A 19229-nucleotide genomic window follows, 5' to 3' on the forward strand; every position below is an offset into this window, starting at 1 on the left:
AATTAAGCATTTACAGGAAATGGTGTGCATGTGATATGTTATTGATTTCTGTGGAGCTTCATGAGGACTCTGGGGCATTGTGCATCAAAATTTGATCATAAACACTAGAGGTGATAGCTTTAATGAGGGGTCTTCTAACAATAAATTCATACATGAAATTATCCATAAATGTATTTTTTTGTCACAGACTTTAATCCATGGAATCCAGATGTTGCTTTTGTTGATTCTTGAATCTCATCAAGTGTGTTTGAGCATTTCCCTAATTAGGATAACTTTATGATTTTACCCTCCACACAGTGACCAATAGGACTCCTTAGGGAAGTTGGCAGAGGTAGCTAGCCTGCATGTATTGATTTGCTTTTAAAGTGCTGTACCATTCATCATAACGCCGCGTCAAACCTAGTCAATAAAAGCATTTCGAGGTTGAAATGTAGATAAGATTGGTTCTGCTGCCGGTGTTGCCTGCGCTGCTCCACATGCGCACCTCCCCTCTCTCCTCTTCACCCTCTGTTGCGCGCAGGGGAGCTCAGTCAGATGGAGACTCCAGAAAGTCTCGCATTTCTGCGACAAACCCCAGCCGGCGTTTATCAACATGAACACCGTTCATGCTGAGGATACAATCACATTTATTTCACACAACGTTTCATGCAGACACCTATCAGGTCGTTTTAATCGCCTTGATCAATGGTCATCATGGCTCGTGAGCGGCTACACAAGAGGCACCTGGATTAAACCGACTCAACTCCGGTGTGAGTATCCTTGTTCAACAAGATAATCAATTTTTTAAAAAATGAGGAAAAAGGATTTTGTTGTTTGTTTATTCCTTAGCCGAATGGTGTTTTTGTTCAATAATTCCTCAACAATTTTAATAATTTTGTTCATTATTCTGATATTAAAAAGTGTTGCGTGTTTTGTAATAAATGCACGTTATTTTCAGTTTTTATCATTAATCTCAAATGAAACGTTGTGATATTCTATTGTCAATTTGACAATTTGACTGCATACAAAAGTGTCTAAAATGAGCTATAAAGTCCCCCAAAAGTGATACTATGTGTTTAAGACTTTGTCATGCTTAAAACCAAGATCATCCTGGTTACATTTTCTCCCTCCATGAACAGCTGCATAAAATCTTAGTGTCACGTGGGGGGGTTACCATCTTTGTCTACCAGAAACTGAACCACAAACAAGACTGTGTTATGATGCAACTATTATTTTGTTTATTGTAACATAACAAACTGGATCATTCTCTGTCTACATCTAACTATTTGACAGATTTCCCCTGGCTAATTCCTTCCATTATGCCTAAATGGTTTTTCTCATGCATCCAAGCAAACAAGCCAAGAAGTGACTTGTGTATTCCTTTTCAAGCTCATTGCCAGGGTTTGGTTTGAAGTCTGGGGCCGGATCTGTTGATGTGTAAGATGTTTGTGCACTCACAGTTTCTGTTTGACATTTAGTTCATTTTCCTCCCCTGCTTCCCACATTTTAGTCTATTAAAGGGGCTGCAGCGCCGCTCAGGGTGCAGAGCAGAGGTCCTGACAGGTAGGCAGATGACCTTTGGACAAACCTGCCTCTGTGGATTCTCAGTGCAGCTTCTAAATCTCTAAAGTTGTATTTTATTGTTAATTGGAGGGAGAAAGTGGGAGCTGAGCATGACAGAAGGAGGACATAGGTAGTGTCAGTTTGTAGCACCTCTCCATGCCCCATAACTCTGCACACACCCAAGCCAAACCTCACTCCAGCTGCTGCACCCAGCCCTGCAGTCTGTCTGGTGTACTGGGCAGGAAGGTTTTAGGTTGCCCCCCGAGTTTGCGGAACAAATGTCTGGAGCTGCTGAAATGCCAAAGCCATGCTTCTTTTGGCAAGGGCTGACGTCCTAAGGCTTAGGTAATGCTAAAAGTATGAGAGGGGAGAGGGAGAGAGTTGTACCATATTAGATTGTATGGGGGTCCAACACAAATGGAAGAAAAGGATTCTGTAACAGAACACATTAGGAATGTGGGAGGATTGCATGCTACTTAAGTGTTTTGGCAACAGCTTCAAGTTTCTATTTCAAGAGTTGGTAAATTCAGATGACAACAATCCTCAGTAATGTAAAATTGACTCTGCATTATTTGTAACATGAAATCTGTTTTAGAAAAGATGATTCAGTGTAGTCAAACTTTTTTCTGCATCTGTCACTCCCTTGTTGTTAAATCTGATGATGTGTTGTTTTCACATATTTCCTACAGTTGTAACAGAAAGCGTTCTCCTTCACTGCAGTTGATTTTTAAAATACATTCTGTCATTTTTTCTCCTTTAAGATTTAGTTGTTTGCTTGAATTTGCATGTATCACAAGAAAAGAATCTTTATCTATAATGTGTAGTAATATTACTCAATTAAGCTGATCCATTCTGATGCACTTAATGAACATGGTCATACGTACTACAATACATAATATGTTGATTTACACTTTAGCGTGAGTACTCAGGGCATTTCTCTCATATTGCTTTTGAAACCAAGGCTATTCTGAAATGATACCAATTTTATAACACTTTACCCAACATTTTAACTTTTTAAAAAAAAGTCATTTTAACACTGACTGCAATCTTTAGCTAAGAAAAGATTTTATCCCCAAATGGCTAAAAATCAACAGTAAAAGTTCAACAAATGCAACAATGTCTTTAATTAGCTGCATACGTGCTGTAGCCCTGAATGAGATCCAGTCTGAGTCACTTGCCAAGACAAATATTTTCAATCTGGGATCAGGCAAAGGGAAACGTAGGCACAGACGTCATAAGTGATTCATAATATATAATTTTTATGTTCATGACGCATAGTAATTACAGTCCAATTATAAATGTTTAAAATTTTAGTATTTACCTCTTGCACCTTTTAGATGTATATTGAGTGTGTGAACAGCTTTTGACTCACAAGTTAATAAAGAAATCCAACAAGTACGATCAAGCTGCTACATGTCCATGTGGCAATGTTTTGTGTGCGCAAACAGGATTTTTTAACTTGCTTGTTTTACTGTAGTTCATCATCTTTGAGCAACAATTAAGAATAAGCACATGCTGCTTTGTTGCCATTTTAGCCTGGAATCTTGGTTTTATCAACACAAATTAATAAACTAAATCAGGCTTTCAGTAATCTATATTCAGAACAGTTTCCTTCAATCTTGTGTTAAGAGCATTTGGTTCTGACAGCTGCAAGTCCACTGTGGTCAGATGTTCTTGACAAGAATGAATTAGCCTCATTGTCATTTTGTAACCATAACGAAAAAAAAAAAATAAATTCTTTCTTGGAATAGGAAACAAAGCCAAAATTATAACCTAAACTGTTGTGAACATCCAGTTGATCAAGCCTGCAAAAGCAGTGCTGGGCTGTGAGGTGATTTTGGCTTAGTGGCCACAGTTGTAATTGCAGGTCACATGACACCCACTGGCTAAATAATACTTTTTGCCATGCACAATCATTACAAAAGAAATGAATGTAAAACAATGTATACATTTTTTTTATGTCACAAAGTTGGAAGTGAGTCTTTGTATTATCACAATTAATTCCAGGTCCAATAGAAATGACAAAATCTTGAATAGCCATATAAGTCAATTATTTTAATGCTGTATGTGTTTGGGGAATTAGCAGGAAGTCACCCAGCTCAGCCAGAGAAGGACTCTAATATACATTCTCTACGAGGCAAAAAAAGCCTGAAGAACATTTTTCTGTGTATACGTCTGGTGAGCAGCTTTCATTGGAATGAATGGAGCGCCATCCTGGAACGTGGTACCTACTGTCCACTTCTCTTAATAAATCCATGCAGTTTACAGAGTGACATCCTGGGTCAACTTTGACTTAATGCATTTGCTGTAGTTTTCCTGTGCAATGATGGAATATTACCAACATTTTGCATACACTCACTTTCAGTTTCAACTAAGTTCTTTAGCTAAGATGGCAAAATTGTTTTCGACCTGTCGGATGATCTGAACGCCTGTTTTTGTTGGACTTTTATGCCGAGTCCCAGATCTCAGCAATCACTTTGGTGAGCACAATAGCCGATAGAAGCAATGGCCAGAACTCTGAAAATAAGACCCAAATAGTAATAACTGGAATTACCCTTTAAGTGACAAGGGCTGCACTGCCCACCCAGGCTGACCTCAGATCCACCTCTTGTTTTCAGAACTGCCCATTCCTTCTCCCTCGCTCTCATTAAATGGTAGGACAAATGTTTCAGATGTTCTCTGCTTGTTGTTAATGTCACATTGGTTTTAAAGTTCTGCTAAAACAAACAACCTGTAGCTATTGGAAAAACATATACATGCATATGTATACACTTACATGCATGCACAAATAAACAGTTTAGCTAAGGACCACATCTGCACGCCAGATGTCAAGGTAGACTGTGGTGACCTGGCTAATCAAGACAGACACCACTGTTAAACAAGAGGTTTAATATTTCTAGAGCTCTATTTTGTTTAGACTGTACTATTGCTTCAACGGCCTGCTTATTTAGCAGATTAAGGAGTGAGATTCCTGTGAAGACAAACATCATTCTCCAGTGACGAAAAACCAACCCGCTCATATTTTCTCTTAGTGGGAAGTGAAAAGGAAAGGGAGGACTAGTCCAGCATTATGAGACGGATGAAACCCACTTCCTGAGATATTTGTGCTCTCAGGGAGCTGTTAGATTTCCTGCCAAGATTTCATCCATAATCTGATTGTGAAAAAGACCAGAGAAAGAAAAAAACCTGATCTCTGAGTACCTTTGACTTTTGATTTCTTTGTCATCCACATAGAGAACGTTTTATTATTACCACAGTTTGGTATCCCATCCGTCTTTGTTTGACTTCCACATCAACAGGGAGCCTGTCTTATTTCCTTTTGTGGCATTGGTTTCTCTTGTGCCTCCCATTTCCCAGCGCTGGGATTAAGCCAAGTCCCAGTCACAGAGTGTACTGTACAAGGTCAGGCTGTGTTTAAACACTTATAAACATGAAGACATGATTAAAACATGTTTCAGGAGAGGTGAGAATATGTGTGTGTGCTAAGTGCTGGCTCTTGGAACTGATTGTCTCCTCTGTAACTGATTTTGTGGTCACAGTGGATCCTCTCAAGGCGTTCTTTACAATTGTAGAAGCTCTACTTCATGCTAAGATTTCATAATGTTGAATTTAAACAAAGCTGTACATCTGCATACAGCATGCAGTATTTTGTTTCTTGAAGAGCTCTGCAGGGATGCTGATTTTCATTTGCTGTTTAATTGGTATCTTTGCAGCACAGAATGGGTTGCGGCTGATTGGCATAATTCTGTCACAAAGCATAGACAGAGAGGGATAAATGAGAGGGTGCAAGACAGTGTGTAAGGAGCATGGCTTTGTGTTTCTGAGTGCTTAAAATGTGCATAAATGTGTATGAGTGGTTTAAACTCCCATGTAATGTCATAACCTGCACCCAATTTAACACCCCAAACAGAATTTCAGTGAACAAATCAAATAGAGCCCTTCTGAAATCTGAAATGTCATAATACATGCAATCAAGTTTTAATATGCTGTCACCTTGTCTTTTATCTGAAGGAGGTAGAACAAGAAGGAAGCTCAGAGAAGGAACAAGAAATAGGCCTGTAGTTTGACAATAGTAACTGTCAATATTTATCAGCAGTGCAAATGGTTGAATTCCAAATTTGACACACAGCTATGGAATCTGTACAGCTAGGGCTAATTAAAAATAATGAGCTTTATGGTTTGTCCATGTAGCAGCCACAAGCTACTGATATGACAGACCTTTATCACAGATGAATATATTGTTATTACAAATCAGTTGAAAATTTATTTCACTATAGCCTTTGTGAGGTTCAATAGCCTCCAGACAGAGGGTAAAGACACAATTTCTCAAAAGTAAAGAAACAAATTTTTTCATTTACAGTTTTGACAGTTGCTATTCTACAAATTACATTTATGTGTGCTAAAGACATGATAATTAAAGCCACTATGTGTAGAATTTGAAAACGTCCATCTTTGGTGCCCCTGGTGATAGTATCAAAAAAGTCACTATAGCAGAGAGCAAAATATGAGCCCTCTTCTTAGACTGCATCAAGTTCCACAAGGATTGTCTCAATCATGCAGTTGTAGTGACATATGGTTTAATAAAGCATTGAAATTATTATAGCGAATTACCTTAATTTGGCAATAGGAGGGAACAGATTTACACTTGCTTCTGGCTATCAGAAGTAATCAATATTTACTAAATGAGAGAATTCAATTCACATTAAATTCACCTCGGGGCACCACCCTTAGAAATGGGACAATTATAGGAGAAATTAATTAATTCAGTCTCAGTTCTGGAGGTTGCTGCTAAGTTCCTGACTTAACCTAACTGCTATTACTAACTACAAACCCAATAGCTACTAACTACACACATAACTAATAACTACTAAACAACCAATAAATGAACAAATGCAACCATGAATAAAAGTGAACAAATGCAATCAATTCAGCAATGAATGATTAATGCATGAATTAAATTTTGAATACAGCCCAAACAATTAATGACTGAATGAAAACCAGTGTGTACCAAGTAAAGCAGTGGATTGTGGTAGGGAGGGTGTTTGCTCGTTCTGTCTATCCAACCTTCATCAAGTACCTGTTGACGTTGTGATTTAATAAACATTTCAACAGTAAGTGAGACAGTGTGCAGCAGTTCGTAGTGTTTTCAGATAGGAGAACAGCCACTATACACATTTGGTTCCACAGCTATTTATTTATCTGAAAAAATATAAAATACAAAAAAATACAAATACAAAATACAGTGTTTGTGTGCTTCAGCAGGAGTAGAGGGCTGGTGGTGGTTGCAGGAGTAATGCAAAGACACTGGTCTATGCAGCCTGCAGTTCAGTATGTCTGCCGTTTCATCTGAAAAACACGCTGAAAAAAAAACACCTTAGGTTTTGTCTCACTGCGACAACATTGACATTGTCATTGTCATTAGCATGTAGCTATGTTAGCTTTTGGCTAATGTTATAGCATTTAACAAGCATCATGTGGGCCATATGTGATTTACCTTCAACTGACTGGTCATCCGTTTCCGTGTCTTCCACCATGGCTTCCAACAGCACAGTAGCTGAGTCTTTTGTTGTCGCTGCTGCGCCAGAGAAGGCCAGCCTGTGACCCAGACAGCAACGCATCCAGATGAAACTACTCAAACCACTTACTAGTCTGGTCAGAGCTTGACCAATCAGAAATTTTCAACGCAGCAAGTCCCACCCCCAAAGCTCCTGTACTTTTGGAAAGTACTACCCCCAGAGCAGGGACTTTTTAGTGGGGTAAAATAATGTCCCTGGAACTTAATTCAGACCCTGGTCCCTGCAAGGAAATGGAGTTGGAGTTCCTCCAAAGGTTTCTAGTCCCTGGGGAAAGTTCCTGTGGTTGAAACGCGGCTATACATATGTCCCTATATACAGTAGGCTATATATATCCCCCTGAGAGGGATGAGAAAAGGAGTGGGGGCAGGCAGCCCCCAGACACACAAATGCACTCTGGGGGAATGTGAGATTTGGCATTCCAACTTACATTTTGTCTTTTTGCAAGATATGATCCATTAATTTGTTTCGTAAATGCATATTCACATTCCCTGTTTCATTAGCTAATAATGAGTGCATGCACCAACGTGCATGCTCCGTCTTGTCGTCTTACTTTTTCCAACTTTTAGCTTTCCTTTTTTTTGCTTAGTACTTCTATTCCTGTGTGCACTGACATGATAGTGAGCTGCTGTAACAAAAGAGCTTCCCCTCGGGGATCAATAAAGTATTTCTGATTCTGATTCTATTAAACAAAACCAAACATCACATCTTTATCTTTTATGGACTAGACTGTATAGCATTCCGGTTGATTTCAGTTTTTATTGTTCTTTGTCAGCATCAGCATGACAACATCAAGCTTCACATTTTTCTAATATTGTTAATTAAACATAACATTAGTTGATACATTTTGATTCTGCATGGCAAATTAATTTCTCTATTCTCTATATCTTTTAGCCTTAGGAGTCCTGGATATTGGCCATTACAAGAGTCAGTGATAGGTCAGTACTATACACGATCTGTGAAAGCAGGTCATAAATTAATAAACTGGCTTAGGTTCATCTCCAATTGGCTCTCAACATTCCTTTGTAAGTTCTTGTGAGTCCTGCAACATAGTGCGACAGCATATGGGAACAGGAGAGGAGTGGGGTTTACAAGCCTATTAATTATCTAGAGAAGAGACCATGAAGTGTAAGAGATAGCAGCTCTTGAATTCTTGGCCTCATGGTCGGCGTTAGAAATAAAAAGCTATGGGTTAATAAAATCAAATGGTTTTACCCACTCAGCCTGAATAGATTCCACAAATTTGATGTCAGTCTGCCCATTATTTCATGGAATATCTTGTGCAAAGTTGATATTTTGACCTGAGGATGGGGAAAGAGGAATATTCAGTGTTCAAAATGGAAAAAGTTCATCCTGAGGGAGCATGGGTGTGCTCTCTAAATTCCATGGCAATCTGCCCATTTAATTTCAACATTTCTTTTCTAGAAATGGGAAATTTTGGCCTGATAGTGGCACGGAAAGGTCAGGGACTTACCAAACATATTAGGATTAATTGTCTGGGGACCGTCAGTATCCAAGCCATCAAAAAATCCAGCTAGCAGTTGTTGTGATATGTTGATTTGGTCTGAAGTGTTGGACAGACTGAACAACTGTCTGCTCTACACCACCAGCTTGGGGTTTTGAAATCACTGTAGAGGTGAGAAGAGATGTGTGTGCATATGAGAATATTTGTGTGGGGTATTTAGCCATGCTAGTGGAGTGGCTCTATGGATGGCAATGTTGGTCTGTCGGTCGGTCCACCACTTTGGTCCAGACTGAAAGATCTGAACAACTATATGATGAATTGCCATGAAATTTTGTACAGACATTCACGATGTTCAGAGGATGAATCCTAATAACTTTTGCCCCTTCTCTAGTGCCACAATGAGGTTGACATATGTGGTTTTTAGTGAAATACCTCAACAACTATTGCATGGGCTACCATGCAATTTAGTATACACATTCATGTTCCCCCAGGATGAATTGTAATAACTTTGGTGATCTTTTCATTTTCTTGTCTTTTCATCTAGTGCCATTATTAGGTAAAATGTTTTATTTGTCCAATACTTTGGTTCATTACTAAATACCTGCAAAACTAATGGCATTCCCATCAGCCTCAGTTGGAACTATTGGTATTGTTATCTTGGAGAATATAAACCAATACAGAATATGGAAGATACAGAAAGGAAAGATATTGCCAGTACAGTAGCTGCATAAGAAAAGAAAGGAACACAATATACTACACAACAGAGATCGATGATACTAAGCAGTAGTTGTGTATATTTTAGATATGTATGTAGCTTATACTTACTGTGCTGTGTGAAATACTGAGTGGAATTACATCAAGGCTTGCCTATTCAGAAAAGCAGCCTTGAGTTTGAAAGATTCCAGTTAATCCGACAAATTCACAGTGTAAACATCCCATTGCATCAACAACATGAGTAATATCCCCTTCTGGCTTTGATACCAGATCAGTCTTGACATTTTGTGCTCTTAGGACAACAAATGCATCTAATGCAATGATGAATGCAGGTTTTATTTTGAGTCAGCAGGATTTTAATGGTGGGGTTTCACCTTAGTCAATACCACCTGCTGTTTGCTTCCCGCCACAGATCGATTTTTAGACCAAAGAGGTCTAAAGGCTGCCTTTCCTGCTCTTTCTCACAGTTTTTCTCATCTCTGCTGCTTCGTTTCTCCACTCCGTGCTTTACCTTTGTATCTCACTGTCCTCTTTATGGTCTGTCACATTTCCAAATCTCTCTCTTCTCTCACACTTTGAATTTTTTGCTTGAACTAGACATTCATCTTTAATGGGAATAATAGATTGATAGTTACAGAGAGGATAACAATCACCTGCATTTGTAAAAATAAAGATATGTAGAGACATGAAGAAAATGAGACCAGAGAACAGTCAAATTCATTGATATGATACCTTTCAAAACACAGCTAGAATGGGCTTTACACTTCATTAAAAAGCAAAAAAACATAAAAATATGGAAATATAAGACATATAAAGGTGAGGTATCAGGATTAGTATCAGAAGCAGCACCATTCACTAATAAATTAAAATATTAACTACTGTAGATGTCAGAGTTGCATTTAGCAATTGGTGTCATTAACATTGAAAGAGCCCACCTTCTGTCTACTGATATTTCATTAATTTAGACCCATAACACCTCTATAGATCAAAAATATGTTCTTTGCCTGATCCCAGCATCTACCCACGCAGGCTTGTAGATATTACCATGAATTCCTGATAAGTCTGCAAGGACCCAGAGCTGTCCCATCATGAAATCTGCAAGTGTGCGAGGGCTTTCTTGTGGACTTATCAAGCCCTTTGTGCACACATTCAGCAAGTTCGCACTGCTGCAGACTTTGCTTGAGTAACCCACAATTTATAACATTGTTGCAACATTAAAACAGACATGAGGGGAAGGCTGTAAGCATAAAAAAACCCCAAAACAACATATGGAAAAAGCTGGCGAGACCAAATGTACACTTACACAGGTCAAAAGCGAGCACTGTGTGTTTGTGTTAGTTGAGTATCCTACGATGGCATGATCGTTATTTAAAAATGTCTTAAAAGGGTACTCCAGCGATTTGGTATTGCACTTCCATAAGGTTGGGGGACTCACAAGAGACGGGATAAAAAACAGTGGTCAAAATCGAAGCAGCCATAGTATGCATCAAGCTACAAAAACACTGGATCCTATACTTCCCATAATGCAACTTGATAGTGTCTTTCATTAGACTCTCCCTGCCTAAATGCTGATGTCTTTCAAACTCCATGCCCTCAGTTTGTAACACAGGCTTTCTGTTAAAATGTTTTAGTTTCTAAGTCCAGGTTGAGATAACCCTGATGACATCACTATGACATAAGGGTTATTTCTTCAGGCTTTGGAAAGCACACTCCAGAGCCACAGAAGACATGATTCAACTGTTTTTAAAGGCTGAGTAGCAATCCTCATGATGAGTAAACTGGACTTGATGTGTAAAATTGGTGGAGGGCCCCTTTCATCTGATTTAATCTGACAAGATTACTATTATTTTACATATGAACAAAAAAACTCCCTTTGCCCTTTGTAACATTTTGATGTCACAAAGTGCTGTCCCCTCCTCATATTATCAAGTCTTTGCGCCCTATTGCACTCATGCAATTACACTTTGGTGAAATGGTTGTGAGCTGGTTGGAGTTTCTCATTTACTTACAGAGATCAAATAGTATTGCTAGAATTGGTTTTATTACTTTCATGCAACAAAATCAAGTGATGTCGCCTAAGTTGCCTGAGAAGGAGGGCCCTTTTATTATACTCTGAATTTGCACCTTTAATGGTGTAAGTGTGAACATGTTGAGTCACATCATGTTTTTGTGGCTACACTTTGACAAGCCCCTGTTGTGCAGCAACAAAAAACACTGTAAAATTAGAGAATGCTCCTTGTAGTTCGCTAGAACTGGTGCAGATTTAACAATCCCACTCGGCCATGGAATGAACCATGCTCCAGTGGGATTGTTAACTCTTACAAATTCTACAACAAAAGAAAAAGAAATGTTACTGGCTGAGGAAGTGTCAGAGAAGTGTTTTAAAAACATTGTACACTTGGAATTTATTAGCACTGGACCCCAGAAATAATAATGCCTACTTTCTTATTATTCATGCGGAAGGAAAAGAAAACAAAATGCATGCACTTGCCACACTGTGTGTGCACCTGTATCAATACCTAACTTGGTTTTCTCTGTGAAAAACCTTGATCTTGAAAATAATATTTCCAGGTTAACAAAATAGAGCTCACAGTGGGCTTTTAGCTCACAGAGAATAATCATGTGTTTTTAGTTTTGAATTACAGAGTAACTATTTTTCTGACCTCGAAAATCTCTTAGTAGAGCTTGTCTTTGCATGTGCTATATAGCCCTCATCATAAAGCAAGGGATCTCCATCCAGCAGACCACACACACTCTGCAGCTGACCTCAAACAATTTAGAGGTGACTTGTGCTATAGAAGGGAGGATAGTTTGAAATTCACATACTGGTACCCCAGAGAGGAAATAAAGCTCCCTCAAACACCCTAATATTAAAAATGCTCATGCCACACCTATCTTGGCATTATGTGAGATGACTGAAATACTTCAAAGGAAACTACACTGCTGCACTTTTGGTGAAAAGAAAACTGAAGCCATATAAAAACAGAAAGCCATTTGCTTTTTTTTAACAACTGTTTCTGATTTACAGGAGGCCATGCTGAAGACTGGGGAGCATGCAAGGAATGAAGACAAATGATGACCTGCATTATGAATGAATGGACACGTAAGGACACACAACCTCCTGTAGGTGAAGCTTTGAAAGATTAATTTCCCGGCTACTTTTTCTACATGCCTACTGTGCTTCTATGTCAGTATGTCACTATCAGACTGCAAAAATGGGAGCAACACCCAAACAGACCACAATTACAGCCTCCACAGCTTGCCCATGGCTGAGAACTATGAGAAAAGGACTGTCAGGACATCTTTTGACTTCAATCACACAAATGTGCCTGAAAATCTGGATGTCAAGTGGGTTCATTTGTTGTCACTGACCAACCTGCGAAGCATCTCTAAAGTCAAAGTGGTTAGCTTCCTGATGGGCTTGACACTGACGTTCCTCATCATGGCTTCCTACATCCTGACGTGTGAAAAGAAAGGACTTTTGTTCACCCCCTCACCCTATCAGGTCAGACCTATGGTTGTCCTGACCAGCGCAGCAGCAGCTGAAGATTCCTCTGGAAAGATTTTAAGAGACATGAAACTACTGGTGAAGATCATCGGCTCCAAACTGGAATACAAACCCAGGAAGGTGCCTGTTGAAAAGGATGTCATTGAAACGGACCCCCATGTAAGTCTATGGAAAAACAGTCTGACCCATTTTTGTTGCACATCAGTAGGCCAACTAAAATAAAAAAAGCGTTTTTTGTTATAATTCCAGGCTGCAATTATGCAATGTTTTCACCCAACAATGACAAAAACATGCTGGCAAATGATAATTCAGTCTAAACTGAAAGAAATTAATAAGTGACCACTATGATTGTTTTATTTTTTCTGTTGACAAAAGTGAATTGTAGGAGACTGACAAATAACAAACACATTACAATCAACCCTGTAGTAACTGCCTGTTTGGTGAAGCTCATAATGACCAGTGTTTATTGAGACTGACAGAGGTGTTGATTCAGCTTAATGTTTTTAGAGCCAAAGTTTGTAGGGCTGTTAAGTAAATATCAGGTTACATGTCTCGCTAAGTTTTGCTAAGGGCCTACTGACTGCTGTAACTATGTGCTAATGTACTGTAATTCTCCTGTGTTTGGTGTGTGTTCTCATCATACTTTTCCACGTTACCCTACATCATTTTGCAGTGTTTTTGGCTAAGGCATTAGAAGTTCTGACAGTTACACTGTAAATCACAATTACAGAGGTAGCAACACAGGTGAGTCAGTAAGTCGAATACCAATTAGTGGTATGTGTCAGTGTTAGACATATGAATATCTAACTGAGTTTTCAAAGCAACATAATGCAACTAACAGCTGTACAAAACGGCCAAATACTTAAGGTATTGATGCAACAGTTGCAACGCTGCAAAATCATGTCATGTGGCTCTAAATTATGGATGTTTTGATACTTTTTATGTTATGAGAACTTGTAACTGTTGGTGTACAGTGTAAATGACATGAATTCAAGGTGAAAATTTCTCTGTGAAAATAGAAACAAGCATCTTTTGCCAGCCACCTTTCAAGCCCACAGATACTGAAGGAGTACACTGTGGAAGGACTTCTGCTGTAACAACACCACAAGCTGCAAGTTTCACAAGAATAACAAATGTTACCTCTGAAACACAATATCCTTCTCCAAATCATGATTTACCAAAAGGCTACACTGTATTATACACCATTCCCGTTATTTTGTCCACCCTCTGTCTGCCTAATGTCAATTTGTTCCTCTCTGCAGTTGTTCTCTATAATTCCTCGCCATTTTCTGCCCGGCATCAAGAGCCCGTGCTGGTATGAGGAGTTCTCCAGCGAACTCAGCACTGATCTGTACAGGAGGAACCTCTTCACTCTGCGCTCAAAGAGCTTCAAGACTGTATGTGACCACCTGAGGGCCAACTTCCACCAGCACTTATACCACAGAAATGGCAAACTGTTTCGTCTACGCTGCTTGCCGTTCTTCTACATCATCGGCCAACCAAAGTGTGGCACAACGGACTTGTTCCACAGGCTGCTGCTGCATCCTGAGGTCAAGTTCAACACAATGAAGGAGCCACACTGGTGGACGAGGAAACGCTTTGGTAAGTCATCAGGAGATGGATGTTGTTTCTGAATGTTTGTGGAAGCTGAAGGATTGAAAGATAGTTTATTAGATAGATAGATAGTAACTGACGATTTATTCATCCTAAAGAATAAAATGGAGACACAGAAAATACAGTGATTTAGAATAGAGCTGCAACAATTAGTTGATTAATCGATCGAAAGAAAATTAGTCCGAAAATATTTTGATAATTGATTAATCGTTTAGTCCCCTTTCAAGCAAAAATGGTTTATGGTTTCAATGTCTCAGATGTGAGAATTTTGTGCTTTCCCCGGTTTTACATTCTACGATATTGTACTAGGCATTTTTCACAGTTTTATAGACAAATTGATTAATTCAAGAAAATAAGGCAGATAAATTTAGAATGAAAAAAATAACATTAATAACAATAATAACAATTTACTTTCATCTAATAACATATAAAGAACAGCCTGTCATCATCATATCTCCCATTTAAATTTGTCTTCTAGGCTTTGTAGATGTGACATAAAAAACACAGTTGATCATTTAAACTCTTTTCATGTCAGCCTTCCACTGATTTTATTGTTGTGTCCATATTTCTTTTTCCTCTGGTTCATGTTTTGTCCTGTAAGGATGCTCTTTCAATGTACCTTTAACAAAAATTATTTTCAATTCAGTTCTAATTCAGCAGTATAAAAATGCTCAAATGCAGAGATAAACTGCTAACCTGCAAGCTAGAAAACTAACCTACCACCACTGACTATACTTGAAGACCTTCTACAGCTCCTAATAAAATGCTCCATTAATTATCTTCACTGGCGAGCTTTTACTGTGAGCCACTTGCAGAAAGTGCTGTCTATTAACAGGATATTGTGAAAAAAGAAAAATAGCTCTGTTTGTTGTTTGTATGTTGTTTGTGCAAGTACTTCAAATATTGTCAAACCTCTGGTTATTCTCCAGTAACTAAGGCTTTTACATTTTTTTTGTTCACCTGATTCAAAGCTTATACAATCCATTAAATGCATTTTATGGAGAATAAATCTATAAAAGAGTATATAATGAGTGTTATTTTGGTGTACCTCGGGCTGCAGGTTATATCCGTTTCAAAGATGGCTTCCAGGAAAGTTTTCCTGTGGAAGACTACCTGGATCTGTTTGACTTGGCAGCCCACAACATCCAAGAAAAAATCAGTGGAAATTCATCTGGAGACCACTGCACACTCATAACAGGTGAACACATGTGAAACTGCTTGTTTGTGTGTGGGTGGGTATGATTTGGTATTGTTAGCGTGCATTGTGCATCAGATGGAAGAATCTCTTGCCTGTCTAGTTTTCATTTGGCATTTTCTGAAGACCTTTGAACGGCGAAACAATTGGATCCTGACCATGATTCAAATTACAGCTCTCTTTTGTCACCCTTTCCTTTATTGTCAGGCCTCGCTCATTTTCAGTGGTTTTTCCACAAGTGGCTCTGACCTAAGGAGCACTACAGTGGTGGCACATTATTCTAGATATTCTGTGGTCAAAGAGAACAGCAAGGTGTTTTTTGAAGTGTACACAGAATCTCAAACACCTCGACGCTGTTACAACCACCTTTATTCATTCTATGCATCTGTGTTTAGAAATTAAACTTTGCTATCCTGGGCCTGGCCCTGAGAGACAGTAGAGAATATCAGTATAGGGAATAGACAATAGGGAAATCCTTAATATTAACTTGGTTTTGTAGGTTTTCTTCTATGAAAATGTGCTGATATGAAGGTTCTGCTTACTTGGCTTTGGTTGCTGAAGTCAAATAAACTCCTTATTTGGATTTTGCATGGTTACAGATAATAAATGACACTATTCATTTTTAAAATGTAAAAAGCGGCAACTGTATTGTCACTAATCTGTTCAAGTGTAGATTAGGAAGACATAATATTCCCAGATAAGGAAAGTGTTTGCAACATCTCTTGCATATTTTGGCATAAAATTCAGCTCAACTTCGCTACATTATTATGCCCTTGTGTCTACGCTACTCACTGCATTTTAAATGAACTGTTGTTACCCAAGGTGATGCCAAGACTGTCAATGTCTTGACAGGTGAAGCCAGTGCATCCACTATGTGGGATAACCAAGCCTGGAGCTATCTTCACGGAGACAGGGAGGAGACAGAGCCCCCATTTCTGGCCCAGGACTTCATCCACACAGTCCAGCCTGGTGCCAAAATCATCATCATGCTTAGAGATCCAGTAGAGAGGTACTGTAGAGAAATCCATCCACACATCTGCCTGTGTAGATACAGATGTGAGTTTCTCTGGTGAAACAATTTGGTTTGGGTTGCTTCTAATGGATTTTCCTGTAATCTTTCATTGTTGCAGAATATATTTGTTTTAAATCATAACTCCTACTGTACATCCAGCAAAATGTCCTTTTGTATTTCCTTACAACTTGGTTTCTTTCTGTTTCCAGGCTTTATTCTGACTACCTGTACTTTAAGATGGCCAATAAGTCAGCAGAGGACTTCCATCAGAAGGTCATAGAGTCTGTACAGTTGTTTCAGTCCTGCCTGTCTGAGAGGTCACTTCGGTCCTGCATCTACAACACCAGCCTCTCCAACGCCATGCCGGTTAGCTGAAATAATCTTCTCCGTTTTCTGAATATCACTTTATGTAATAATGACAACTTTTATAACTATATTTAATTATACTTAATAACAAACACCTAATTTCTTCTTTGAGAACTTCTACCTCCAAGTGGTTGTAAATAGATATTACTGCACTGAAGTGCATCTCGTTCTGTGCAGGGAAAAATACAACCAACTCGCTGCCCAGAGTCATTTTAGACCCTCATGAGTAAGTTGAGTTATGAGCTCTGTCGGTTGTCACCCCTAATCACAACATGTAGGTGACAGCACTGTTGTCCTGGGAAATATACTACAGTAAAAGCAGCAATCAGCTTGACCTGAAACCATTGAAACAGACACATAATCCATCTCAAATCAAAGAAAAACATTCAGGAAAAACACCATTAGATTCTTTCTGTTTACACGATGAAGACAAGGGCTTTCAAAATCTGTGCCACTCTGCTAAGCACAGTATCTTAGTTTCAGCAGGTGTTGTTGTACTGTGGTGCCCTCTTAAGGACTCATAGTGTCAGTGCATCTGGATGAAAAAAAAGTCTTACTCTTAATTTTACAATTTTACATTTTTCAGATAACAGGAATGACTTCATGAAGGACTCAGAGTCAGAAATGGATCATTACAGTTACTGCTATAAGTGCGGGTCACATGAGTTTGCTTCAAACTTAGAAGAATATTTTGTTCTTCTCATTTATACTGAATGTATCCATCATGTCACCTGTTGGTTTGTTTCAACTTGTGGCTGCTGTTCCAGTAAAAACAGCTTGTCTCTGTTTGGCATAAGTTGTTATGATTTTTGAAACATATTCCTTTTACATTGTCAACAATGTTTTGATTTTTTTTGACTGGTCTGACCTGAAGCACGCTGAAACATCCATGCACATCAAATAATATTTTTCAAGTCAAGCTGACAGTTTCAGTTTCTATATGTATCAGTTTTGAAGTTCTAGCACTTGTGGCTCATTGATTTGTTTTTAATAGCCTAGTTGTCTGACAATGATGGAGCTCTATGGCACAGAGGTACAAGCTATATCAGGCTTTGGATACACAGACAATCCTTGTTACTAGTCAGTTCATTGTTTGTTTTGTCTTTTCAGTGGATTTAAAAAAATGTATCCTTTAAAGTCAATTTCCATGCGTTGTTTGCATTATTTTGTCTTCCATCTCATTCATATTTAATTAACAGTTGAGACTGAAAGTTCACTTTTGACCTTGACCTCTGTGTCAGCAGTTGACAAAACAATGTCACCGCAAGAGACTCATGATCTTGACTTGATTTGATTTTTCCCCACAGGTGAGGCTACATTTGGGGATGTACATCATCTTCTTACTGGACTGGCTGACAGTTTTCCACAGGGAGCAGATTCTTGTTCTCCGACTAGAGGACTACGCAGCCAACCTTAAAGTGACAATCAAGAAAGTTTTTGATTTTCTGAGTGTAGGTACGTATCCAAAAAGCTACAGTAGCATGCTTTTTGTAAATTCAAATCTTTTAAATATCAGGAATAAAAGAGCCTATATCTTCCTAGCTGTGGATTCATCTAGTTGTTTCTGCCTCAAACCTTCACTTCTGTATTTTAAGGACTCTGACATCAACCTCCCATCCTCACTGCAGGTCCTCTGTCGGAGCAGGTGGAGGCAGCACTGACCAAACGGCCCCTGTCTAACACCCGGCGGGCGGCAGACAGGAACCTGGGTCCTATGCTTCCAGCCACCAGAGACCTCCTCAAGAAATTTCACCAGCCCTTCAACCATAAACTGGCCAGTGTGTTGGAGAACGAGGCCTTCCTCTGGAGTAACACCTGAAGGGGGATGAAATGTGGATGGATGTGAATGAACAACCAGAGCAAAAAGCTAAAGCAGGAATGCCTATTGATAGAAATTAATTTACAGTGGGAGAACTCAGCCACAGATGTATAGTTGTATATGGAATTATATGGAGCTCTGAATAAGTGTATGGGTTTTGTTGTGTTATTTATTTGCTTTTGAAAGAATGTGAGTGACTCATCAAATCAAGATGATTGACTGAATTTGTGTTTTAATCTAACGCTTTTATGGTGTTGAAAAGCCATTTTACTGCTGCTGAATAAAAGTCCACAAGATGCACTATTACAATCTCCACAAATTCATTAATCTACACCTCTGAATACATTTTTCACTTAATATATGGCTCAAAAGGCTGGATTGAATATCATGTGGTGATGATACTGTGACTTGAACTTGGCTT

At 38.8% G+C, this 19229-nt stretch overlaps 1 protein-coding gene across 1 annotated transcript; it reads left to right on the forward strand.

Annotated features, from left to right (window-relative positions):
- The first annotated feature begins 441 nt into the window (after positions 1–441).
- Positions 442–19111, forward strand: LOC122884663 (carbohydrate sulfotransferase 15-like). Its single transcript, XM_044214874.1, has 8 exons — positions 442–749; positions 12323–12961; positions 14065–14404; positions 15477–15614; positions 16464–16620; positions 16833–16989; positions 18297–18444; positions 18618–19111. Exons 2-8 carry the CDS (start codon positions 12488–12490, stop codon positions 18806–18808), a joined length of 1605 nt encoding a protein of 534 aa, XP_044070809.1. The 5' UTR covers positions 442–749; positions 12323–12487; the 3' UTR covers positions 18809–19111.
- The last annotated feature ends 118 nt before the right edge of the window (positions 19112–19229 follow it).

The sequence above is a fragment of the Siniperca chuatsi genome, linkage group LG11 (assembly GCF_020085105.1).
Source record: "Siniperca chuatsi isolate FFG_IHB_CAS linkage group LG11, ASM2008510v1, whole genome shotgun sequence".
NCBI classification, from domain to species: domain Eukaryota; kingdom Metazoa; phylum Chordata; class Actinopteri; order Centrarchiformes; family Sinipercidae; genus Siniperca; species Siniperca chuatsi.